Here is a 27465-nt window from a genome sequence, read left to right on the forward strand (position 1 = left end):
TTCTCCAAATCCCATCTACATTCTTTCCAATCCTTGTTTTCTGTCAGGTTGTGTGACTTGGGGTGGGTTTTTGCCACATGAAAATTTGTCCACCTTTTAATATATCCATTTGTTTATGCATTCTACTTATCTTATGCATTTTCCTCCCATCAAGAAAAAAATGTGTGCATTTTTAATTTATATGCATTTTTGTCTGTTTGCATTTCATAGTGTATGAACTGCATACACTATAAAGGTGATGTCCCAAGGGGCTGAACCTATTTGAGAATTAAGGTTAAGCAATTTGGTAAGGTTCTTTAAAGTCTGAGATGAAATCTGGAGCACATTCGCTGCCACACTGATGTGGAAGTCAGCAGCCACCACATCTTTGTTCTCTAAACTGGGCTGAGGGGAAGCACAACTCCATAATGTTTGCTTAGAAGTATTCTGAATGTCAAAAGATGTGGTAGTTGTGGTCATGATAAAATTGACAAAGGGGAGAGGGAGCAATACTGTTGACTTTGCTATGGTGTTACCCATTATATGGATGGAGCATAGTGAAATCTACACTCTGATGAAGCATTAGATGCCCTGAAGCAAAGCCAGTCAATGGGAATTCTCCCTTCAACTTAAAAAGGAAGAACAATGATCTACAACACTAGGAATCCTCTGTCTGAAAATACCCAAGGATAAAAATAATATTACTCCCTCATTAAAATAAAAATACCAGACTAAAAGCATTGTCAAGAGCAAAAAACACAAAAGAGCCACAACCAACAATAAAGAAGTTAAATTAAGTAACAAAATAAAAAGCTTGTTTGAAAAGCAACATTTTGTATTGTTGGCAGAACAGAGAGAGAGAGAGAGAGAGAGAGAGAGAAATGGCAGTGAATATAACTGCATAGGGGGTGTTGCCATATTCAGAGCTCTTCATGCACATTGCCACCAACAGTGCCTTAGAAGACAATGACATGTACAAGAGGCCCCCACCGGCTGATCTTAAGGGATAGGCTGGTTCACGCATTGGAGAAACTTTTTCTAGTTTTGCAAAGATCACCCAGAATTGGAACTAGAAATATTTGCCTTTTGTCCTTTGTTCTAAAGAGTTCTTTTGACAGTTTGAAAAATTGCAGCCCATTTATATGAATACCGTATATACTCGACTATAAGTTGACCTCATGCATAAGTCAAGGGCAGATTTTGGGGCCAAAATTAGGAATTTTGATATGACCCATGTATAAGTTGAGGATAAAACTTAGAGGTATGCAACAAAGGATGTAAAGAATGAAGGAAAGGAAAATGATACCAAAGAATGCTGCTATTTTCCTGTCCAACCATTCAAAAAGGCCAGAAGCAGCACCACAGTGGAGAGAATAGAGGGGGTTGGTTCTTCTTTTAGGTTCTCCCAGGATGTACTAAGTTCTTACCTTTTGTCAATCTAGTCACAGAGGGAGATGGTTCCTATTTTGAGTTAAGGTACAGCACTTGCATTGACCTGTGGATAAGTCACCCCAAGTTTTTTGGGTAATGTAATAAAATTTATTCGATCATTGACCAGTGTAGGTTTTTTGGGTCAATTTTTTAAACTCAAATTTCTTGACTTATCCATGAGTTATACAATAATCTTCTATGGAGTAGGGAAATTTATTATTATTATTATTATTATTATTATTATTATTATTATTACTCCTAAAATCTCCCAGACACCAAAGTTACTGGCAGTATGGCTGAGGCATTCTAAGCATTGTAGTTCGAAACAATGGTCTCCCTCATCATTGAGACTGTCACCCAAAATAGGTGAATCATTAACATGTTTTAAGTGTATTTCATAGGAAAAGTTTTGCAAGATGTCTTCATTGTTTTACTCAGGATGAAACTGGAAGGATTGTAGGCACCAGCTCAAATTATTTTATTAATTCATTCTGAAAGTACAAAAATAGGCAGGCATTAGTGACAGACTGAAAAAGTTTGGGAACGAGAGCCAGGCAAGTGTGTGTGTGTGTGTGTGTGTGTGTGCGTGCGCGCGTGTGTGCACACACACGCACACATCTTAAGTAGCATATATTTGTCTGTCAAGCCATACTCTGATTGGTTGTATTTCTCCAGGGTCTTGGAAAACGGTCTACTCCAACACCTGCTACTCCATTATTGTAACAATAACTGCCAGAGATTGAATGGGATTTTCAGCATGTGAAACATGCTTTTCACCATTCATTCTTCTACTCAAGGGATCTTTTCTTTTCTTTTTTCTCTAGGGACATTCTGGTACTTTATGCACAGCCATTGAAATGTGCATGTTTAGTTAATATTCTTACATATTTTGCTAGGGGAAATAACAAACTGAGCTCTAAATGGGAGTTTTTGTCCATTGTTTGACACCAGACCTTGCAAAGGTTCCCTTTTAAACAATATTTTCCAGGATCCCTCATATAGCCTGGACACTGGCTAGGGCATTCAAGAACCTGAAACCCCCTCACCCCAGATAACTTTGCCAGTCACTTTATGACACCTATCTAGCATTCCTATCATCTTTCTCTGAACACTAAGTAGCAGCAATTTTGCTGCCTCCAAGTCTTCCTCTGTGATAAAACACTGACAGTAAGATCTACATCTCCAATCCTGAGTCACCTATTTTATTAGTCATGCTGCATAGAGTAATGAAGATCTCCAGCCAGTGATGGAGGAACAGCAGAATGAGATTTCTAGTCCCCTTCTTCCAGTGATCCACAGTGCAGCTATCAGAAACAGGACCTCTGTCACAATCCTTCATTGGAGAGCACTAGTGGGAGAGAGCTGGAAACATCATCTCGCTGTGTTCCAGTCACCAGAAGAACAGGCCATCACTCAATGTGGCTGCTGGCTGTTAAGATAGGTTTGGGGGGAAATTTGCATGGCTGGATACAGAGCAATTACAGATTCGTAATACTAGGTTACAAATCCATAACTGCAATTTAGGATGGCAGCTTGACTTAGTGTTTTGTTTTTCTCCTTCTTTCCAAAATTTGGCTTGCTTTGCTATAAAGTTCAAATTAATAAAGTTCATAGTACTTATAGTTTTTGGTGGGGTTTTTTGGGCTATGTGGACATGTTCTAGAAGAGTTTATTCCTGACATTTCACCAGCATCTGTGGCTGGCATCTTCAGAGAATGCTTGCCTGGAAAGGAGTTGGGTATGTATGTGTGCGTGTGCGTGTGCGTGTGTGTGTGTGTGTGTGTGTGTATATATATATACACATACACACACACACACACACACACACACACACACACATACATATATATACACACACACACACTGTGTGACCCTGGGAAGGCAGGAGTGATTTGCATGTGTACTGTTTGTTGCTAATGGCAGGCCTCGAGTGGGAGAGTGTGCAAAAGAGGATGAGTGTCTGCTTGATTAGTGCTCATTGTCTGCTGGGAAACCCCTGACCCTGGGAGATTTCTCATTTGCATTTGTTGAGTCTTTATCTTGCTATTTTTCAGAACTGGCAGCCAAACCTTTTTATTTTAAGGGTTTCCTCTTTCCTGTTGAAATTGTCCAAGTGTTTGTGGATTTCAATGGCTTCCCTGAGCATCCTGACATGGTAGTTGTTGGCATGGTCCAGAATTTCAGTGTTTTCAAACGGTATTTTATGCCCAGGATGGTTTGTAACACGTTCTGCTACTGCTGAATTTTCTGGCTGGCCCAGTCTTCAGTGTCTCTTGTGTTCCTTGATTCTTGTTTGCAGACTGCGTTTGGTGGTCCCTATGTAGACTTGTCCGCAGCTGCATGGTATGCGGTAAACTCCTGCGGCTGTGAGAGGGTCTCTCTGGTCCTTGGCTGAGTGAAGCATTTGCTGGATTTTCTTCGTCAGTTTATAAACCATTTGAAGATTGTGTTTCCTCACCAGTTTCCCTATTCTATCTGTGAGTCCTTTGATGTATGGTAAAAATACCTTCCCTTTGGGTGGTTGTTTGTCCTCCCTCCTCTGGGTTTTTCTTGGCCTGGCAGCTATTCTGATGTCTGAGCTGGAGTAACCATTAGCCTGTAGAGCCCAGTCTAGGTGCTTCAGTTCATCTTGAAGCATGCACTTCTAAATGTTTAAGTCCTGTTGAGATTTAAAAAGAAGTAAATGGACTCAATCAGGGAGAGCATTGGCATGGGCTTGCAGGAATGAAGTAGAGTAGTGGAAAATAGGTGTTCTTGGAGGTGTCTCGCCCATAGGGTCACCATGAGTCAAAATCACCTTGAGGGCAGATAACAACAACAATAACAACAAGTGCTTAATTTTTCTGGGTTATGCTCCTAGGCTATAATTCTGGCATTCATTCGGAGGGCCAAATCAGATAATACACTGGAGAAATTTAAGTAGTTCTCCCACCTCTTTAAATCTAGGGAGTTGGGGACAGCAGTTGCATCAGGTGCAGAGCATTGGGGAACAAGATCTCCTCTGCAGTTTTACCAGTGTAAATCAGCCCTCCTCTTTATGAAGCTGCTTTTTATCCCTTTAGGCACAATTTATTGCATTGTGGATATAGTATTTTTTAACCCTAAAATGACAGCTAATTCTATCATGGCACAGGCTTGTGTACATTGGTGTTGACTACTAAAATATTTTTGTAGTGAAAAAATCAGGGCAAAAGGTCAAGAAGATAATTCGTATCTATTCCAGTGCATTAATGTTTGATAAGTTCAGCAGCATTTTCCACCTTAACTTTTTAATGTATTAATATTTTTACATGTGTATCATTTTTTTGCCCACTCTTTGTATCATTAGAGGCCAATATCATCAGAAACCATTTTCTTGCCAATTCCAGGGTTCTCTTTAGTCATCTAATCATAGCTTCTTTCTAGATGTCCTTTCCTGCAGATAAAGACTGTAATGCATGTTCCCTCCAGTACCCAAGGCAAAGTGCCTTAGATTATTAATTGCTGGGGAACACAGGACTGAAGATGCATTTGCACACATGTCCTGGTGATGACCTTTCCGTGGGCAACTGACTGGCTAAAATGTGAACAGAATGTTGGAGAAGATAGACCTTTGGTCTGTTCTTGAGCCAAGATCCTTCATTGTGCTATGCCACAATGTGTTATTTCTGCTGAGATTGTGCAACAGATTTTGTACCTGTTGTGCTTGTTTATTCTCCCATTGTGCAATGGGGAATGCATACTGATTGCTTCTGTAATCCCAGGGAATAAAATGGCATGCTGAAGGCACTGATGTATAGTTATGCACTGAAGATTGGAATCATGTTGACTGGTTCAAACTAGAGCAGACCTACTCAATATCCAGTTGATTCAATGGCTCTGCTCTAATCAGAACTAACAATAGGATTTAGGCCCTTGTGAGATGGTTACATCTGTGGAACTATTTATGCAACCATGAAATCAACAAGATTCCAGTCCCTATCTTCCTTCCCTCCCATTACATTTTTCTTACACAAAACATCTTTAGATAAGGAGAGTTTATATAATGCCTTAAAATACAGTCTCCTATCTTATTCTTGCCTCTTTGTCCTTCTTAAAATTGGCCTGTGACCATTTTCTACCAATTGTCTTAACATGAGCCATACATATGGTACATATTTGCAATAAAATGATGGAAGCCCTAGCATGAGTTTTCGACTCTCAGCCTTGAGGCATCCTTGGGTTTTCAAAGTCTTTTGAAATATTTTGCTAAGAAGAAGATAATAGCCTACTACAAGCATTGTCCATGCAAATGGACCTCTATAAATGGAAGAGGCAGCATGGTTGTGCCATTGAACCACCCCTGAAATTTGCTTCCTGTGATCCATGTGTTGAATATGGCCATCTGCATAGGTGACGCCTAAATGGATATGAGCATATATTTTTCCAGTGAAAACACCCAAGCTCAGTGCATAAATTTACTACAAAACATCTTAGCTATTGTTATCCCTGTTTCATTCTGTTTTCACTTTCCATTGTACCACTAAATTTAATAAAATTTGAGACTCAAATACGGCTTGACATGCTGCATCCCATCTACTTTGAAGGGGTCGTTTCGCATTCCCCATTTGTTAGCCACAGGGCATCCTGGAACCAAACCCCAGCGGATAACAAGGGCCCACTGTATGCTGTACCTTACATGTTCTTCCTCTCATTCTCAAAAGTTTCAGGTACATATAAATATATATAAATAGCATTCTAAATTTTGGAAATTTCATTTCCAAAAGAAATGAAAATGAAATTCTAACTAAGAAATTGGGATACTATTCTGTATTACACTTTGAGGTCAGATTCTTCAGTGCATTAGGGCTTACGTAATGGATATTTTCTGCCTCATGTACCAATCTGGATATATAAGAGCTAGAGTCTTATGGTGTCTATTGACTCCACTAACAGTCTTTGATATTTGTATCTCTATAATTACAAATCCTAAGCAAGGCACCATCTGTCTTCCAGCCCCTTCTGTCTCAAGTGCACTGCTCTTTATGAAACAAACACACTTGGTAAAAGGTCTCACATATTCCTATTACTTGTCTCTATCATGATCACATTACTTCACTGAAATACACCTAAGTTTAATTAACAGGCCCTATTAATTTCTGGATTATTTATCTAGCACTCATTTTAGTTGGTCTTATCTAAGGATCTCTTGGTTGACAGGTTTGCTTGTTTGGTTTCTTTACAGTTGGTTCAGTCTTGTTCCAAGCATACATTTGTTGGTGAACTGAAATGGAGTTGGGAGAGTTGTTCCAGCACCTTATAAAATGTCATGTGTGGAGGAAAGGCTTTCATGTGTTATAGGATACCTGTTCTCTTTGTAAATTGTAGGGATTTCTATCATTCTGGCTTTGACATCCTCAGTTTTCTGCCTGGTCACTTTTAGTCTAACTCTTTCCAATTCAGTTTGCTAGTATCCTGCTTCACAGTGTTCCTTGCTGTCTCTTTCAGAACTTCCAGAAAGCTTTTTTTATTTGTTTTGTCAGCTGCAAGATGTTCTTCCTTAAAGCTCTTCCTTTGACATTTATCTTTTTAGTTTTCTTGTTTCCTATTCACAATTTTTCAATTCATTTAGGAAAGTCTAACTTCTTTAAGCAAGTCCACAGATAAGTTAACCAATTTTTGTAACTTTGGGGGCAGTAAAAAAAATGTTCTGGATTCTTTAAAAATGTAAGGGTCTTTGACACTAGAAATTATTACACTATGATTCCAGCCTATGGAATCCTGGGATTTATAGTCTAGAGAAGGATATTTAGAATTTTCAACCAGGGAGCTCAGGGGTTTGATAGTATGCAGCCATGACAATTAAAGTGGAATTATAGTAAACACTCCAATATTTCACAGATAAACCTAGGATATGTGTGGCCAAATAACATCACACTGTATCAATATGGCAAAAGCTATTAATGACAAACACAAACCAGGAGAGGCTGTGGCAGTTTACTTTGGTCCAAGTCTACTGAAAAGGGCTAAATTCCATGTGTCCTCTTCTCTCTTCCCCCTACTTATTTAATTGCATGCAGACTACCTTTGCATTTTGAACTCAGTGTGCAGCACTGAAATAAGCTGAGGACAATGGGAAAAGTGGGAAGCAGAGAGAGAAACTGGGGCACTTTCAAAGCATCTGAAAAAGTGGGATGATAGAGAATTAATGGGGACTGTCCCTGCCAAATTTAGACAGTTGGAGGGTATGCTATAGTGCTAGAATTGTGTAGTGTGAAAGAGTCTACTCTTTTACAGAAGTGCCAGGACCAATATATTTTACTCTAAAGGCTTCAAAAAGCTTCAACAATCCCAAGAGATGAGATATAAAAGTTAGTAGGCAGTCTAGTAGGGGGTTATCCTATATCCACTTACATACTGAGTAAGTTTGCTGAGAATTGTGCCATCATAAACGGGTGAGCATCAGAGAACTGAGCCTTAGACTCTTATGGATTCTGTCTCTGCATAAACTTTCCCTAGAACATTAATAATTGGATATTCCTACCTGCACACAATCCAATAGCAGTGCTAGAAATAGCAAGTGCTCAATAACTTTTCTGTCCTTGACATTTTCCGGAAAGTCATCATCTTCAATCAACATTCATGCTTCAACTTGTCTTCTGAAGTAATAGAATTATTTACAGACTCTGGGTAAACCTCTAGTTGCAGGGTAGGGGGTCTAGTTTAATTTCAATATTAACTGCAGTTTTAGCTTCATCAGATGATTTAAAGACACTCTCATAAATTATATTACATAGACAAACAGCAGTGAGAAAGTCTGTCACACTATAATTTTGTTCTGAAAGAAAGGGAGTCTCTAACACTTCAGTCAGGGCTGATCATGGACCAGGTAGGGTACACTCATCCCAGATTTGGGGGACTACCCTCAGATTCTGGGAACAAGCTGCCTCTACACCTACTACAGGGTAAACCTTTGTTTGCACTTCCCTGTCCTGGTGAGTGTAAGCACAGGATATTTATGTTCTCTGTATTGCGATTACCACAGCAATACTCTCAATTTGTCTTCCTCTCAAAGCAATTGGGTTGGCAATGCCATTTTCTCCCACATTTGAAATATTGGGAAATGGCTCAGTATCTGCATGCTCCAGAACCCTAACACGTATGGACGGTGCCAACTTTATGTGGTGCCATCCATACATGGTGTGTGTGCATGACACAAGCGCGGCAGTGCGTCCACATCTCTGGGTGCTGTGCTTGCGTTGTAGATGTGTTACAGTGCGCCAATGGTGCATTGATGATGTCATCCCCATGCACCAAAAAGAACCCAGTTTTTCAGATTCTTTTTGGTCCAGAGGGATGCCGCACAATTTGGCTGCTGCGGCATCCTTCTGGAGGGAAACTGGGTGCCTCCAGCTCATCCCTTTGGGGTGCTTTTGGAGAGCTCCCCAATCACATTACACTGTTGTAGCGCTATCATTCCACTTTAGCTACTATGGCTGACTCCTGTGGAATTCTGGAATTCTGGCACTATAGCACTGCAGTGTGGTAGTGAGCATAGTAAGTCACTGGAAATTTCCACTTCTGTACAATGTAGACGTTCTTCAATAGTGGGAAGAATTCAAAGTTCTGGAGTCTCTTTTTTTCTTATTGTCAGAAACAAAGAAGCCTGCCACAAAGTAACAAAATACTATAATCACAAACACCTACACACAAAATAAGACTTAGTTTTTTTCCTTTTTCTTCTGCTAATGACCTTAACAGAATAAAAAGCTAGGCCAAAATTAATAAAATGAATTTCAATTGGAAAAAATGTAGGATACTTCACTTGGGCAGTAAAAATGAAATGTGCAGATATAGAAAGAGTGATACCTGGCTTGACAGCAGTACACATCAAAAGGGATCTAGGAGTCTTAGTGGACCACAGGCTGAACATGAGTCAGTGATGTGATGTGGCAGCTAAGAAAATCAATTCAATTCACTATATCAATAGGGATTAAGTGTGTAAATTGAGGAAAGTAATTGTGCCACTATAGTCTACTTTGATCAGCCCTCATCTAGAATACTGTGCCCAGTTCTGTCCACCATGATTCAAAAAAGATGTTGACCAGCTGAAGCATGTTCAGAGGAGGGTGACCAAAATGGTGAAAGGTCTGGAACCCATGCCCTATGAGGAGTGACTTAGGGAGCTGAGTATCTTTAGCCTGGTAAAGAGAAGATTAAGAGGTGACATGATACCTCTGTTTAAATATTTGAAGGGATGCCATATTGAAGTTGGAACAAGTTTATTTTCTGCTGTTCCAGAGATTAGGACATGGAACAATGGATTTGAACTAGAGGAAAAGAGACTCCACCTAAATATTAGGAAGAACTTCCTGACAGAAAGAGCTGTTTGACAGTGGAACACACTGCCTTGAAGTGTGGTGGGGTCTCCTTCTTTAGAGGTTTTTAAACAGAGGCTGGATGGCCCTTGTGGTCTCTTCCAATTCTGTGATTCTATTATTCTATTCTTGACACTGACCTGTTGTTGTTCCTTTCCCCTCTGCCAGATAGAAGTGCTGGCACATAAAAAGAGAGGGACTTCTAGGTATCTACCATATCGTTTATAAGTCTAAAAATTTAGGTATTTATTGAGGTCCATAACACACTGCAGAAATAATCTGATTTGAGACCATGTTAACTTCCCTGGCTCAGTGCTAGGGAATCCTGGGAATTGTAGTTTTTGGGGGCACCAGAGCTCTCTGACAGAGAAGGGTAAATGCCTCACCAAATTACAGTCCCCAGAATTCCCTAATATTGAGCCAGGGCAGTTACAGCGGTCCCAAACTGGATTATTTCTGCAGTGTGTTTTGGACCAGAATTATATGAGCTTTGTGTTGAATGGCAACATTATGCAATGAACACACAACTAAGTTTATCCTATCCTGCTGACAGTATCAGAAGGGGCAGGCAGATGCCCTTTGTGCAATAAGCCTCATCTGCAAACACAAGTCCGCAAGTCCAATTTTATGATCTTGAACTGACTATGGACCTTCCACATTGCATAAAAATATCCAACCACTTCTGGCCCCTATCTGATTTCTGAGAAGTTGGCCTTAGTTTTTTGTGTTTCACCTGAAGCTTGAAAAAAAAATTTTTTTGTATATAGTTTCCCAAATCTCCCAGCCAACAGAGCCATTCGCTGAGTGATTCAGAGAGTTGTAGTTCAACAGAGTAACTTTCTCAATCTTTGGTTCCATTGAATCTAGCCATTCAGTTCTGGCTTGGCTGCCTTGTTGGTTTTCATTCTGATTGAATCTGTTGTTTGTCCTGTCAGAAGCCCAGAGGGGAATCTCACTTTGCAAGCTCCTAGTACAAAATGCCTTTTCATTAAGAAGAGTTAATGAATGACAGCAGGATTGTTGTCCTCTCCCTGCTTCCAGCCTTTAAATAATGCTAAAAGCTTGAGCTGTCGGTACAAACACAAGAGTGCAAATACAAGGAGGGAATTGCTTTTCTCTCTCAATCTCTTTCTCTCTTTCAACAGAAATGGCAGTCCTTGCCAACACCTGCAAGTCTCAGCTGTCCTTGAGCAGCTGCATACCTGTGTGGGCGAGTGGTGTCAAACTCTCACACAGGAAAAGTCAGAGTGAGCTAGTGACAAGTCAAGTGGCTTGTCAAGGGTGTTTGAGCTGAACTGTCACAATTTGAAGGCTTCTTATGAGATGCTATTTTGGTGGCTGGTACTCAAGTGAAATTAGCTCCTTCCTAATCCTCATTTGCTTTTCAGATGGATGTCATAGCCCACTTTGGCCATTGCATCATGCAGGAGGATGCTCCAAAATGGCAAAGGGGACTTTCAGAGGGAGGGACAAAATTACCCGTAATGCTTGGCTTTATTTTTAGCCCAATAGTAAGGACTTCCGCTACAGGCACATCCTCCAAGTCTTAACTCCTTTAGCCTAGAGTTGTTGTTGCTGCTGTTGTTGTTGTGTGCCTCCAAGTCACTTTTTACTTAGGTGAACCTATCATAGGGTTTTCTTGGCAAGATGTGTTCAGGGGGAGGTTTGCCATTGCCATTCGCTGAGGCTGATAGAGCTGATAGACTTGCCATGGGTCACCCAGTGGGTTCAAGTGGGGATTTGAGCCCTGATCTCCAGAATCATAATCCAATGCTGAAACCACAATACCTAGAGTAATGCTCTATAATCTTCTATAAAAGTGCCCTGAACAAAATAATAAACAAAACAAAATAATGAATTGGTGTATTGTACAAGCCTCTGTTCCTCCTTATTTCCTTTACTTTTATACTGAAAAAGTTTGGCAAAGCTATCTCTGAAAACTGAAGAAAACATATTTTAAATTGAAGACCCATGTCCAGATTCTATTGGTGCCTCTGGTAGCAAAAAGACAGAGCTTGGAAAAGTTATTAATTTGGACTGGAATGGCCAGATTTTCCCAGCCAATATGTCAATTTAACATGCTCATTCTATTGGGCTGTCTTGGGTGCTCTGCAATTAATCCCCCACCAAAACGAACAAACATATTTCCTATTTAACAAACACCAGGGTTTATGTGTGGGGTAGGAAACAAAGGAGAAAGACCAATGTGGGCTATTGATGTGTACAATGAGAATGAAGCACTTAGAAAAATAATACCCTTCAAACACAAAACTGATAGATTTGGGCATCTGTAGTGTTTCAGAATAAACACGCATCTGGAATTCTACAGAGAAAAAGAAGATTATAGGGCAGCAATTTGAGACAATAAAATAGCCTTTAGAGAAAGGATTCAGCATCTCCATCCCACCCATTCTGCTCCTTTGGTCAAAATCACATCTTCCAAAGTAGAGATGGAAAAGACTTTTGGTGAGAGGCATGGTTCTCAATGGAAATACATACTTTGCCCCTTATGAGACTCACTGTTGATACTTAGAGTGCATCTACACTGTAGTGCAGTTTGACACAATTTTAACTGCCTTGGCTCTGTCCTACAGAATCCAGCTCTGTGATTCTATGATCTTGTGATTTGTAGTTTTTTGAGGTACCAGGGCTCTTTGGCAGAGAAGGCTACAGAAATTGTAAAATTGCAGATTTCAGGATTCAATAGGAGTGCACTACAGAGAATTAAAATGGTGTCAAACTGCAGTGTAGATGCACCCAAAGTGGAAAATGATCAAAGCTATGAGTCTTGCAGTGTGTTTCTAAGAAATAAAAAATGCACAAAAGCATCTGCATTTAAAAATATGAATAGGAAAAATGTGCAGAACTGAAAAAATTGTGAATGGAAATATGTGTACAAAATATGTGCATTTTGAGGGGAAGTGTCGGAGAAATGCAAATGTCCATGATGGAAAGAAAAACAAAGTATGGCAACCTCATAAAAATAAATGGTGGCATGGGAGTAAAGATATAGTGAAATGTAACAGAACAGAGGTTTCTGCAAGTCTGGCATGTATTTTTCATTCACAGGTGTTCACATGTAACCCATTTTGTTTTGTTCTACTTTATTCTGTTTTGTCCCTCTTCTCAGGATAGAATCAGTTCTAGTTCACAAGAGAAAATTTCTAGATGAGTGCCCTTGGAAGGACATTTCCTTTCCATTGGCTCCATCATGAATTAAGTTCCAGTCAACTTTTTTCAGGTCTTTTGCTTCCTTAATGTACATTTAAATACCTCCGTGGCATGTAATATTCACTTTGCCCAGGGGTAGGCAATCTTTTTGAGCCAGGGCCGGGTTGCTGTCCCTCAGACAACTGGGGGGCCGAAGCCAAAAAATAAATAATTAAAACAATTCTTTTTAAAAATTAAATATATAAATAAACCAGGACAAATGTAGGACAAAATTTTCAAATGGAAGACACTTTTTAAAAAAAATGGAGGACACGCAAAAAATTTTTGCTGATTTTTAAAAAAATGTTAATATAAATGTATGTTTTTGAGGCTTCTATAGACAATTCCCCCCCAAAGGCCCCGGCAGCAATCAGCGGCAGGACCGGGCTGGCGCCGGTCCCAAGGCCTTACCGGGCCACATCCAGCCCGCGGGCCGCAGGTTGCCTACCCTTGACTTTGCCCCTAGAATCACACTGTGCATGAGAAGCAATATGATGAATGCTGACAGGCTGCAGTGAGCGGAGTAGCAAAAACATTGCATGTCTTTTTTAAAAAAGCAAATCCTGGGCATTAAATGGGAAGGAAAAAGTAGTCTCGTGACATCTTTGATACTAATCAGTTTATATCCAGCAGATCTTAAAGATGGCCATTAAGAATTGTTCAGAGGATGTTGGTGGGTATAAGTGCAGATCTAAATGGTGAAGAGGGTGACAAATATAACTATTAATGGAGGTTATTAAGCAACTAGGAAAGGAGGCCATTTAAGAATTTAGAGGCCACCTTTCAGAGACAATGGAGACCATTTGCCACTCTTGGCAGTGATCATTTTTAATTTTATTCACATGGGAAATAGGAAAGACTTGTTTGCCAGGATCAGTTCTATCATTAGGCAAAGAGAGATTAAGGGCAGAAGGCTAGCTCCTTCCCTTTTATCCTTCCAGTTCCACCAGCAAGCAGAGCTCCTTCCTTGCTGTCCTTTTGACATCAGGTTAAGTCAAGACCTTTATGAACTTCCAGGGGGCATCCAGAAGTCCTGGAAGATCACAAAACCCCTCTGGGATAAATTAGAGGCACATCTCTGGATGTTTCCCCACTGCCACCACATACCTCCAATCTCCAGTGGCCAGTAAATGGCCATGTCAATGAGGGGGGGGGGCAGCATATGAAAAGTAGATTTTGTGGGCATGAGAGAAGAGATGGGGGATACTTCCACATTAGCAGTACTTTATGCTCTATCCCCTGGTGCATTATCTTGGCCAGAATAAAATTAATAAATTAATTTATGGGGAAACTACATATGATGACACATGCTTGGAGGAAAGGAACTGATATGTGTAGAGTAATGGCAAGGTATTCATGCTGTGCTGCCACTATTATTGAAGTCAGAATCAGTTGCTAGTTCAGTTGGTTTCTGTATGTGGAAGTCAAGGTGGGAATGAGAATCGTTCTGTCACTGTCTCTCTGTATCCTTTACCCAAGGCACCAAAATGTTTGGGACCAACTCTGTGGGCTGCTGTGGTTTTAAAGTTTTCCACTTCTTTTCTGAGTACCCATGAGATTATTACAAGGGAGGGAAAAATCTATGTAAAAATGCTCTAAACCAGCGAAGACTGGTGTCACTGCTGTCTGCCAGGTTATGAAACCATCATGTGTTTTAGTCCAGACTTTAAATGAGCGATCCAGGATGCTGAACTCTAGACACAAAATGGGTGCAGCATTTACATGACTCCATTAAAATCGAGACTGAAGCCTGGAGCAGTCACTGCCTGACGTGGAAGAAGCCACCATCCTCCGGTGTACTGAGTGAACAAGTGGGGAGAGCACAGTGTATGAAGAGGGATTAGAAGGCTCTAGTCCAGCATGAGAAAGCCCAGATGTGACTGTTCCTAATTCCTGTGCCAGTCTTTGGGCAGCAGCTTTATTATCACCATGCATAGTGAGTTTTAATTTTAAAGCTCATGGAGTTGAAGGGTCTGCTCTCACAAGCAGATATGTTGTTTTTGGCACCAAGATTTCAAAGCTCCATGAGCCGCTCTCTGCAGCTGTAATTTTAATTACATAGATACACTTCCCTGCTTTCTGTGAAGCAACCGCCCAAAAGTCTTAAAGCAATCCGGAGACTGCTGGGCATGGGCAGGTTAAATTACAGTTATTAGAAGGAAGTTATTTAAAGATCAAAGTTGACTATCTTGTGCAGAAGAAAGCCCCCACTTCCCCTGAAATGCAAACTGTTTGCTTATCCTTTCAAACTTCCTCTTGTTTATTACAGCTTGCCTGGAGATCCAGTGCATTGTCCTGTTATTGTTTTCTTTACTAAAGAAATGTGCTTTTATTTGGGTAGCAAGAAAGAAGGGAGGGTGTCCAGATGGCTAAAGGCACGTAACTGATTCAACAAGGAGTCAAAGGCCCAAATCCTGTTGTTGCAAAGTGCTAATGGTTACAGTTTTTCTAGGGCCATCCACCAATGATAAGGAAAGAAAGACAAAACCTGCTGGGCCCGATGGCAACACTAGAGTTGGTGTCACACCAGTGCATTAACTCAGGCTGTCACCCCCATGATCTGAGCTAACAGGCCAATGGTCACACAGAAGTCGATCAAGCCATTGTGGAAGAGAAAGGCTCTGGTCTTCTTGGTGATGATGGTGGATGAGGGCACCTGATGGGACCATCTGTGTCCCAATCTGTTACGGTCTATCTGCCTTCTTTGCAGCTCCTAAAGGGGCCCAGTAGGTCAATGCTCAGTCCACTACACCATGCTTTAGGCCAAGAGCCTGGGGCCAAAAATAGGTGAAAGTGCAGCCCAGATCCAGAAGCAGTGACCATCTCCTTGGAAGCTTTGTCAAATTCCTCTAACGCCAGGCAAAGCCAATGTAAGTTCATCTTCAGTTCTCACTGAAGGCACCCATACAAAAGGCCTTCATTCACCTGTACAATGAGTTCTCCTTCTCCCTCTCATTGGGAGAACTTCTGTTGCACATGTAGTTCCATCCCAAAACATTTTAAGTGGTGCCAGCAATTGATTTGACAGATTGGCATTTCTACTACTTAATTTCTGTTCAAGACAGCCAAATCATTTGGTGGGCTAATTAAATTGTCCCAGATTGGGGAAAGCAGCTCTGCTGGTTGCCACCTTAGTAGAGAAATGAGAAGGTGACTAGCAACAATATCTTGGGTTTGTGGTAAATTCTATATATGTGTGCATTTTTATTTTTATTTTTTTAACTTTTTCTGCTACTATGAGGTATTATTTTAGCATAGTTTGCCAGTGGGGTGTATATGTGTAGATCTTTATCTCCTAGCCATAACCAGTCTGTCATGATCTTAGCACCGTGTCCATAAAGGCAATCGCTCTCCCTGTGTCTATCCCCTAGCTGATTGTGTATTTTTGGAATTCACTGGCAGCACACTCAAACTGTTGATGTGGCGAGTTTTGCGCATTTAGAGACTTAGTTTCCATGGTAGCGAGCTTCATGTGCTTGGAGCTAGCAGTTCAGGGGAAGGAATGGGCAGGGAGGGATAAGAGACAGAAAGGAGTCATTAATGTATGTCAATTAGTATGCAGTGCCATTACTGTCTTTCGAGCATGCCCCTCAGTGCAAGCAGCATTTTGTGTCACTGCAGCAGCAGCGAGGGGCATGGACAAGAAGAGAAGGAATGCTCTTTATTTTTAAACAAGTGGCATACAGAGCTGAGTGCCAGGTAGCCATTTTACTGACATGAATGTGCCTTGTAACTGGGAATGAGGCCGGGGGGGGGGGGGGTAAAAATGGTGGACAACCCTCTGGGTGCTGTTGTGTTGTGTAGGGGGGGGAGCATCTCAGGGGGAATGAATGGTATAGTCTTTATCATTCTTGTTGACATTGCACTCCCCAGAGAGAACAGTCAGACTTGTTTAAACTCTGAGTTGTTTGCCACTTGTGAGAACAGAAAGGCATGTTCTTCCTTTACTACTATTCTTCTGACTGAGGGAGACAGAAGGGTCCATGATGACCTCATCTCTGTATCTTCTGTTTCCAATTTCAATAACAGACCTTAGACAAATTAACTTTGAAGGACTACAGCACTGGCCATGCTGGCTGGGAGACTCTGGGAGTTCTAAGCCTCAATCCCATTGTTAAACCCAACTACTGTAGACCCAATGAATCAGTGGGTGTCACCTACCTGTTGGGCTACCATTCAATAATTTATTCAGTGTGTCTGCTGAAGGTGGGATTAACCAAAAGAATTCAGGCTTGTATCCACAAAAGGATTGTTTCCATGCTTTGAAAAAGGATGAAGTGGCTGCTGCTATTAGCACACTCTTGTTTTTACATTCAGCCATTGGTCTGCTAAGCTAAGTGGACTTATTGTCAAGAAAATGTACCTAATTCCCATAAGGTCATAGCCATTTGAATATAGCCTTAATCTTTGCAAACATTTGCAGCACCCTGAACTGAAAACAATGCCATGTGCATCAAAGAACTAGCACTGTGTACTGGTTAAAACATTTTGGGAAAAAATAAATATATCTGAGGTCATTTTGCTGCATACCAGATATTCAAGGATCAGTGTGTTGTGAATGTGGCTGGTGTCTGTTTCCCTCCAAATCAAATGTCATCTCTGCTAACAACAGGCCAACCATGGGGCAAAATGAGCTCAGATAGGAATCTATCTGTTGTGAGTGAGCTGTTGCCCACTCTTCCCGATCTCAGATCTACAGCTAATGGAGAGAATGTAAGGCAAGCCTAAAACAGGCCCACCTCAAGTCTTGTGAGAAGAGGACCTCCTCCAAGAGTTCAAGGTTCCCATGAGATTTGAGATCATGAGACTTGATGTGGGTTTTCTATATGCCTGTCTCATGCATACCATCCACCCCTTGAGCTGGCTACTGGGCAATAGAGAGGATTGACCCATTTGGGTGGCTGAAGAACCTGGCAATCCTACCCTGAGTCACCAGCAATAGAAGACAGATATCTGTATGCCACACACCACCTTTTGGGGGTCTCCTGAATTAGAACTAGTGAGGCGGAAGACACTCTTCCATCACTGATGTTGATAAGATTCAACTGTCAGTCCAGTTGGCTTCTGTAAAAAGGAAAACTAAAGGGCATCAGCCTCTGGCACCAAAATGTTTTGGACACTGCAGTGGCTGAGTGAGTAAAGGGCTGTACAAATTGCCATGGCCCCAATCTGGGAGGCCACTGGATTGGGGCCATGGCAACCTCACACCAAGACTCCATTATGGCCTCTGGAAGGTGAAAAAAGGAGACGCTAAAAGCAGCTCCTTGTTGCGCCCTCCAAGGGGTGTCATAGCCATGGCGGTGTGATTCTATGGTGCCTCTTTGGCACTGCGTCATTTGGATGCAGTGCCAGAGGTGTGTCATGATGGTGCGCGTCATCTGGAGCAGCATTTGCCATCATGGTGCCATGGGCTGGAGTTGGGGTACGCATCATCAGGACACTGAGCCCTGACTCCGCCCACAGACCAACACATGGTGCTGGTCTGTACAGACCCTTAGTAAATGAAACAAAAACATCTTTATGTGGACTTTGTGTTTGTGTGATTGCATAACCATTCATTTTAGATATATAAAATATTAAGCATTTCTCCTGTGTCTATGCCATTATTTTGCAATATCTAACTATAGAAGCTATTGAGAGCAAGAATGGGGCTCTTTTTCTTAGAGGTTTTTACATTCCATATGTCAGTGAAAAACTTAAATCATAATAAAACCTCAATAAAAGAGAGAAACATGTTTTACAATCACAGCTTTCATTAATTTTTTAAAGATTATACCATAAACCCACTGAATCAAAGCAGTCATAGATCCCATATGATGAACAAGCTTAAGAGCCACTTAATATTTAATGAACCAAAAAACCTCTAACAACTAATAATGTTTTAATGGCACTTGCCCTTTGCTCTGGTGTATAGCCATGGATTTCTAAGGGTCTTATTTTAAAAAAAAAAATTAAAAACTTTCTAATGAATGCTTATCCACCAGCCAAGCAGAAGAGGAGAGCTATTCACCATCTCTTAGAGCAAGGGTCAGAAACTGAATCCATTTTTGTGTCTGAGATGCATATTGGTAATGCATTATTAACACTATACTTTACATACTTAGCCACTGGTCATAGTCATTCAGTTAAGAATATTTTTACACATCCTGCTTCTGTTACCCTTGATACCAATCACAACTGTGGATGCTCCACAAGTCCAAACAATACCAAAGAGTATCAGAAAGGTTTATTTCACTTGTGTTCCATCTTGGATATGCAGAACTAATAGTGGTGATATCTAATATAGACCATAGATAGGCAGCAGTGGAGAATTCACGCCTGCCCCATTTCCTATCCCAGAAATCTGCTCTAGAGGAAAGAGAAGTCACATTATGCAAGCAGAGGTCCACACATATAGTGTTGGTTGTTATCCTTTTTGACTTGACTGGCATATCTTCATTGTGAGTCTATTGATGCAAAAAGGTCATAGGTATAGCCTACCTTACCAATGTGTTTCCAGCCTCTTCTTGAAGATCTCGTCAGTCTTTTGACTGACAACATCTACCAGCTGCTTTGATTTGAGATGTTCAGTGTGGGAAAAAGCAAGCCACATAGACAAAAATAACAAAGTGTGTGCATGAGTGTGTGCCTAAGGAATACTTCCTTACTGCACATGGGCAACTGTGCTCCATTTTGTGATGCTGATTGCCATGTTTCACGTTTTTGTGAGCCACCTTGCATTCTATCACTGGGAGAAAAACAGGATATAAATCCAATACACATATACATTCTGGACAGGAAAAATAGGGAGAATATGCAATACACCATCTGTAATCTGGAAGGCATTTAAGAATAACTATAACTTGACCATCTGCTTTAGCTTCCGTGAAAACAGCCATGAGTCCTGGTTTAGAGAAAAATTCTTTACATCCTTAAGTACATGGAGAGGTACTTTTCACAAGTAGATCAGTAGCACTAGATGTACTTGCATGTTCTAAACATGATGTTTGATTTACAGAGTAATTAAACTCTGACATGCAGCTGGAAGAAAATGCCAAATGAACCCTAGTTGAACTTCTGCTCAGCTTTGCTAATATTTGCTGTGTCTAATGGAAAACTGGGAAGTATTCTAACATACATTTCCTGATAATGTCTAAAAATGCTGTCTCACAATTAAAATAATTCCTCCTAAAGAGAATTATCATAGGAATCACAAAGATGGGGTCCCAGATATGTAATAGGACATGAATGAACAATCACAGATGATATGGTGCTCTGTAAAAAGCAAAGAAGAAAACAAACTGGCCAGAATCCTCTATGGCAGTTACAAACGCATAACCAAGAGTTACACACTCATGACTGTTATAGATTCATGGTTCCTATGTAGTCCTTAGTTTAGGGGTTATGTCGGGACTGTGAAAGTCCTCCAATCCCTTCTTACTAGGCAGCAGCTGCTTTGATCAATGGGGATCTGCTCTCCTGTTGATCAAGAAGCAGCTGGCTTACAACTTCACCTGCCTCTTGTGCAAAGGGGAATTGTGATAGGGGTCTTGTTTCTACTTGTCATACTGGAGATTGTTCATGAGAGGGGTGTAAACAGCACTCACCTACTGAAGAGGAATGGACCCCCATTGATCACAATGGCTATTTCATTATAAGTTGGGGTCGAGGGGCACAAGTCTGGGTTTACCATGTGGCACCATAACTACAATGCTTACACATACTTATCTTGTACACAGGATTCTGGCACACAGTCTTTTCTCAATGCATGCCACCTAACTTCAGAATGCCACCTAATTTCCTTTTAATTTTTTCTTCCAGGTTGGTGGGCATACCATGCTACCCATTCGTTGGATGCCTCCTGAGAGTATAATGTACAGAAAATTCACCACAGAGAGTGATGTCTGGAGTCTTGGAGTTGTCCTGTGGGAAATCTTTACCTATGGCAAGCAGCCATGGTACCAGCTTTCAAACAATGAGGTGTGTCCTGGCATATAAATAGTGGGTTGTGTCCTGGTGTATCAGCTTACTAATGCAAAACTTCTACCCTTTTCCCAACCTCATTTTTCATCCCTTGGCAAGCATCAATTCCAATATACTCATTCAACATGAGAAAGCAATTCTATGAGTCATCTTACAAATCGTTACACAAGCAGGATCACCGGTACTGAAATAAGTCCTTGTATGGTCCATTATGACTTCGATTAGCCTAGCTATTTGAATTAGAAAACATATTCAGGGTAGCCATACAGAAAAATACAATAACATCCCAAATCCACAAATAATGATACCATCACTGGGTCAACCAAAAATGCACAAAATCAGGCAAAGGTGTCAAAGGAGAAAAAACAATGGCAATATTAGACTCTCAGATCTACATTTTGTGAAGATGTTGTTTTTGTTGTCAGTTAAGATGGTCTAGAGGGATTTGCATGCATGCAGAGGCCACTTCTCTCTTTGGCCATGGGAGACAAAGAATCATAAAAACCAGGAAGTAAAATTTAAAATCCATCAACATCAGAAAAAGTAACTTCCCTTGAGATCCAGGCAGTTTCTGTCTCCCCTCAGGCAGAGAACGCTGAATTTCTCAAAAAGCCTCTGTATTGTTGCATCTGGAAAATCCTTAGGAGCTGTATAAGGTAAAACCAGCAAAATGCAGTTCCACTCACCTACCTTGAATATAGGGGGGAGTTGGATTTCAGGATACCCCAATAAAGATATCACTGTTTTGTGGACTTTGGATGTTGTTGCATTTTTTTTAAAAGGTTATTTATCTCATCAAGGCTTACATGATCACACGCACGGTCAGCTGTTAGCCTTCAGATGTTGGTTCAATCCAACAAAGGTAGCGATGAGAGATTATGGGAACGGAAGGCCAACAACATGTGGAAGGCCATAGTTGCTCACCTCTGCACTAACAGTGCACTGTGACCTCTTGCAGATTTCCCACCAGCCTAACATTGGATTCAAGGCACTTTAAAACAGTTAGACTGTGGTTGGTTCAATCTAGTCTACTTGGGCCCACCCAGACACTTTCTTCAAGACACTTGTAATGAAAAGGAATGTCCTTCAAGACACTTGTAAAAAAAAAAAGAGAGAGAGTACGAACGTGTTAAGCAAATACAAATTGGGAGATGGTCTTAGAATGCATCAACCAATTGTTTGATGAATCAACACGAAAATAATAAAAGAATGGGCTCTCTCTTTGTCCTCTCTTTTCTCTCTCCCTCTCTCTCCAGGTGATTGAGTGCATTACTCAGGGCCGTGTCCTGCAACGACCTCGTACATGCCCAAAGGAAGTATATGATCTAATGTTGGGGTGCTGGCAGCGGGAACCTCACATGAGGCTCAACATCAAAGAAATCCACTCCCTTCTTCAGAACTTGGCCAAGGCCTCTCCAGTCTACCTTGATATCCTAGGATAGAAACTGTCAGCATTTCCTCTGATGGAGTGCGTGAATGAATGTGTTCACTTGCCACTAAACTCCATCAAAATGTGTTCTTTACTCCAAAAGTATTAAATACAAAGATATGGAGAAGCTTTCAAAGGGCAAGCTGTGTGCATTTTTCCCTCTGTAGACAGAGCGTTGACTTTGTGACATTATTGACATGTATCTCTTCTCTCCTTCATTCTTTGTTTCTCTATTCCCCCACCCTCAATTTCTAGTCGATCAGGCTTCTGCATTATTATAACTCTGCATAGACAAAAGGCCTTAACAACCTGACCTGTTATATCAACAGACACTCAATTTTGCCCATCACAACTAACAATGCCTTGTTGTATTCATGCCTTTGATCTGGATAAAAAAAGGGAAAACCTGACTCGAACATGGTGACTTCTACTGTATGGAGCTTCTATGGATTCACCTCTACTTCATTTGCTTTGGCATCCTGGTGGAATATGGAAGATTGGCATTGTTTAAAGGTTTTTTTTCCCCCTAGCTGAGATCAAGCCAGAAAGAAAGAAGTCTTCATACGGAATAATCTACTCTATGGTGAAACAAAAGGAACAGATTGTATCCCATGTACCATTATAAAACATAAAGTAATTGTTGAGTGAAAGGGAAGGAATTGAAAACTTTTCCCTGGGAGATACACAGAGAAGAGTAAAAGGCTTCCTAAGTGTGCTACCATTTTTTTTTACATTGAGAAATGCATCAACATGGTCTGTTATAAAAGAGTAAGAGGTGTTGCCTCCATTTCCCAGAAACTGCATAGCGCTTTGTTCATCTAGATAGGAAAATCCATCTTATGACACTGTAAGGATTTCTGATATCATTGATACAAGTTCTTTTCAGATAGTCTTTTGACCATGTAGGAGGGAGGTGGAGCTTATTAAAGTACAGTATAATGTCCAGAGCCATTTCCTAAATTATGAAGCCTTTGTTACAATAGAGCAAGAGCTAGATATGGAGGAAGCTTATCTTATACAGTGCTGTTCTGACAGCATGCTCCCTATGTTGGTCCTTGTCTTCTTTCCCCATGCAAACCAAACCCAGCATGGACCCTGTCAATAAATATCCAGGAATCTGTGCTGTTGCTCATCTCATTGCACATTCAAATAGGCATAGCAAATTCATGAAGGAAAAATGTATTTAGTTTTAGTACGGTTGTTAGCTGTATTCAAACATCTATAGATTGCTACAACAGGCTGTTATAACCATATTGAAGATTATATTACTAGTGTGTGAGAGAACATGTCCAGGAAGACTCTAGCAGAAAGAAACCAGAATGGTTAAGTGTATGAAGATCTGGAGTTCAGAATCAGCTTCTGGTTGATCAAGAGGTTTTATTCCAACCAAGCTTTATATATATATTTTTTCCCATCAATATCAGATTGATAGGCATTGTATGTGTATGAGATGACTGTTGGGCTGAAGATGGCAGAGTCATGACCAATAGATATGGGAGTTTAGGAATCTACATGTCATCTTATTATTTTTGTTATTATGAATTCCTATGATGAGAAAAAAAAAGCAAAGTTGCTTTCTCTGAGGATGAAAGTGGCTTTTAAAAATATCACAAATGGGATCATAAACACACAGCTTGTCAACATTTTTGTTAGTTATTTTATTTAAGAAGTCAAGGACTTAATTTAAGTATCTTGTGATTGTTTAATATATGTTTTTTCTTGGATTTCTTATTTATTAAGGCACATTCTTTCCCTCAGCAGTTTTCCCTCAGCAGAACGATATTGATCTTTTCTTTTTCAAAATCTAAACTAAAATAGCAAATGTTTAATAGTGGTGAAGTTGGACTCTTATATGTCATAGACAAAAGTCGGTGAATGAAACATTTAACAATGTAACTTTAAAGCCATATATCTATCTATCTATACATATATGTTAGTTCCTAAATAAGATTTGAACAGGGTTTTTTTTTAAGCACTGAGGAGCATTAGTATCAAATGGACTTTGAAAATTATTCCAGGGATTGCTGAGAAGAACTAGCATGGAAAGGAGAAAGGCTGAACATTCAGTTTTACCTGTTTATCTTCAAGAATTTATTTGTTTTAAGTGTCATTCTATTTCATTTCCAACGTGTGAGAAATATGAGAAATAAAACTTGAAATATCAGAGACTACTAAAAGGCACACTATTTCTAGATATTATGTTCCATTTAAATTTTAGTTGCTTCCAAAAAGTGATGGTAAAAGTATATTATTTCCTATAATTAGCTGAAAAGGTGGAATTAAAATGGAGGTTCCTCACAGCATTTATTTATTTATTTATTTGTTTGTTTGTTTATTTATTTATAGTATTTCTGTATCATCACCCAGCCCACAAGGGCTCCCAAGGCAATGAACAAATAAAAACCAATTTAAACAGTACTAAGATGAAACGTTTTAAAACCTATTAAAATACTCTTTCAAGCAGTCTAAAAACATTCCTAGAATCCAGATTTTAAACAGTTAAAACAGCAATTTCAGACATTGAATGCCATGCAAAATAATACTGTTTTGGCTACCCATCAGAAGCTTAAAAGAGATGGAGCCAGTCTAACTTTCTTGGTTAGGGAGTTCCACAATTGAGGTACCACAGAAAAAGCCCTGTTACGTGTACCATCCAACCTTTATGTTACCTGTACTGTTCTCCCCCATGGACAAGATCTAGCTATATTCTGTGATGTTTAATCATAAGTAAATACTGTTCAGGCAAGTTTTTCCCCAGTATGAATTAAAACTATGTCAGTGGTCCTTTTATTTTTTGGAACACACTTCAGTTACAGTTTTCATTTCATTTTTATAGCAAAAGAATAGTATTCCATTATTGAAAATGAAAATGAAAGAGAGGTAAACTAGTAATCCAAACATTCTTCTCCCTCACAGAACTAGAATGGGTATTGGAAATTATTCATCAGAATCTTTTAGCCATGTTCAACAGGAAGCAATAAAAGAAGTAGGACCTACAACTAGAAATGTTGCTTAAAGGTACAGTAGGAAACTTTAAAAAAAAACCTAACAGCCTCAGTAGCATTTTGCCTTCCCACATTGGACACATTAATGTTCCGATTTCATCTTATGGGAATGGTGATTGCTACAAATCAGGTTTTAAAGGATATGGGAGAACAATGTATAAAGGAGGGGCCAAGAATTTGGCAACACCATGATTTTTTATTGAAAAAGTGAAGTGAAAAACTGCAGTTCCTTTGAAAAATACAAGTATGGGAGCAAACAACATAAAAATGTATCATTTTCAAAAATCTAAGTACAATTTTTAAAACTAGGGTTTCAGCTTGAAAATAATCATATATATTATATCACTGCTAAAGGCTTGTACAGTAGGCCCTTGCTATCCGCTGAAGTTTGGTTCTAGTATTCTCCATGGATACCAAAATCCATGGATACACAAGTCCCATTAAATAAAATGGCATAGTAAAATTGTGTCCCTTATATGAAATGGCTATATCAAGGGTTGCTTTTGGGAATTTGAATATTTTAAAAATATTTTCAAACTGCGGATGGTTGAATGTGTGGATATGGAGGGCCGACTGTATACCAGAACAATTGTAAAATTTGACCAGATGGTATCCCCCCCCCCCGCTTACTGGAAAAGCATAATAGAATAATTAAAAGTACGGTGTCATAACATACTGTGCAGTAGCATCACCATATTTCTGTGTTAAAGGATCAAACATTGTTTACAGGCAGCGTTCTATAAGGTATGGCTGAAAATAAATGCAAGTGTGGATCTTAGTCAATAAAAGCTGCTATCGTGATACAAAAGGTGTGAACTAACTAATGCTGAACTAACGTTTGAATGGATTCATTCAAATGCATTTAAGTATAGTAAACTGAGAAGAAAAGAAGAAAAAAGAAATATATTATAAGGGAAAGAAAGGTAAATAATCTACTGTGTCCATTGTCATGCTTCTAACTTCTGATAACACTCTACACTGAGGAAATATGACAATCAGGCTCATTTATCAAGAGATAACCTTTCCTGACCACGCTACAAACACACACACACACACACACTGCATATATGTGTGGGTGAGTGTGTTTACATAAATTTTGTGTATATAGTCACAGTAGATATATACCTGTATATGTGTTTTATAAATATTTTATTTATACATATGCAGACATATGTGATTGTGTGTATATGTATAAATGTTTGTACACTGCACATATATTCTTACTGGAGATGTATACACAGTAAGATCAATAGGTTGATAGAGTATGCTAAGTAACCAAAATCCATTTAATTTTCATTGTTTCCTTGGGGTTGCTTTTTAAAATAATGCTTATTTTAATTTTTCTATATATTGGGGATTAGTATTTAACTTGCATGAAGTTTTGCATAAGTGGAGAAAATGTAAAAACAGACAGCCTAAATCCAATTTCTAGCCCCATCTACTAGAGTAGATTGAATTAGAGAATCTGATAAATAAGCACTTATGTAAATTCTATCTAGTTAGGATTAAGAACTGGATTTAGGACAGATTATTTACTAAAGTTGCAGTCCTATACACATATACCTGGGAGTAAGCACCACTTTAAATTATGGGCTTAACCTCTGAGTAACATGTACAGGGTTGTGCTGTCAATGGATACAAACACCCCCAACATCTTTATCCCATCTATTGATTTATTTCAAACTGGTTAAACCATTTCCTTTGGGGCCAAGAATTGGTTCATTATAACTGCAATCCTATATACATTTACATAAAATGTCTAACTGTGTCTGATTAGGTATGTGTGGGATCGGTGTGTAGCTTCAGTCTGCTTTGCGATGATTTTTTAAAAATCAAACTTTTTACTCTTGTGGTGATTTTTCCATTTGGGCAGTAATTCTTCCAAGAATAAACTAGAAATTTAAGTTAACACACGAGGGGTAAAATGGACTCATGAAGAAGAAGCCAGACTATTCAGCAAGAGCTTTATTGGAACTGAATTTTTGTGAATTTGAGGTCAAAATTGCAGACCTGGTGGGACTTAACCTATAATGGACTGACTTAGCAGATTTCATGCCTTTTGCCAGATCATGGACAGCAATCATAGCTTATACATAATTGCAATGCAATGATT

General features: G+C 39.7%; 1 protein-coding gene across 3 annotated transcripts in view; it reads left to right on the forward strand.

Annotated features, from left to right (window-relative positions):
• Positions 1-25381, forward strand: part of NTRK2 (neurotrophic receptor tyrosine kinase 2) — a 414769-nt gene extending 389388 nt beyond the window's left edge. For all 3 annotated transcript variants that reach the window (XM_042451843.1, XM_042451841.1, XM_042451842.1), the window contains 2 exons: positions 20757-20915; positions 22175-25381. In XM_042451843.1, coding sequence (XP_042307777.1) covers positions 20757-20915; positions 22175-22360 — 345 coding nt within the window. In that variant the 3' untranslated portion in view covers positions 22361-25381. The remainder of the gene's footprint in view (positions 1-20756; positions 20916-22174) is intronic.
• Positions 25382-27465: the final 2084 nt, after the last annotated feature.

This window comes from Sceloporus undulatus, chromosome 2 (assembly GCF_019175285.1).
Source record: "Sceloporus undulatus isolate JIND9_A2432 ecotype Alabama chromosome 2, SceUnd_v1.1, whole genome shotgun sequence".
Classification (NCBI taxonomy): Eukaryota; Metazoa; Chordata; class Lepidosauria; order Squamata; family Phrynosomatidae; genus Sceloporus; species Sceloporus undulatus.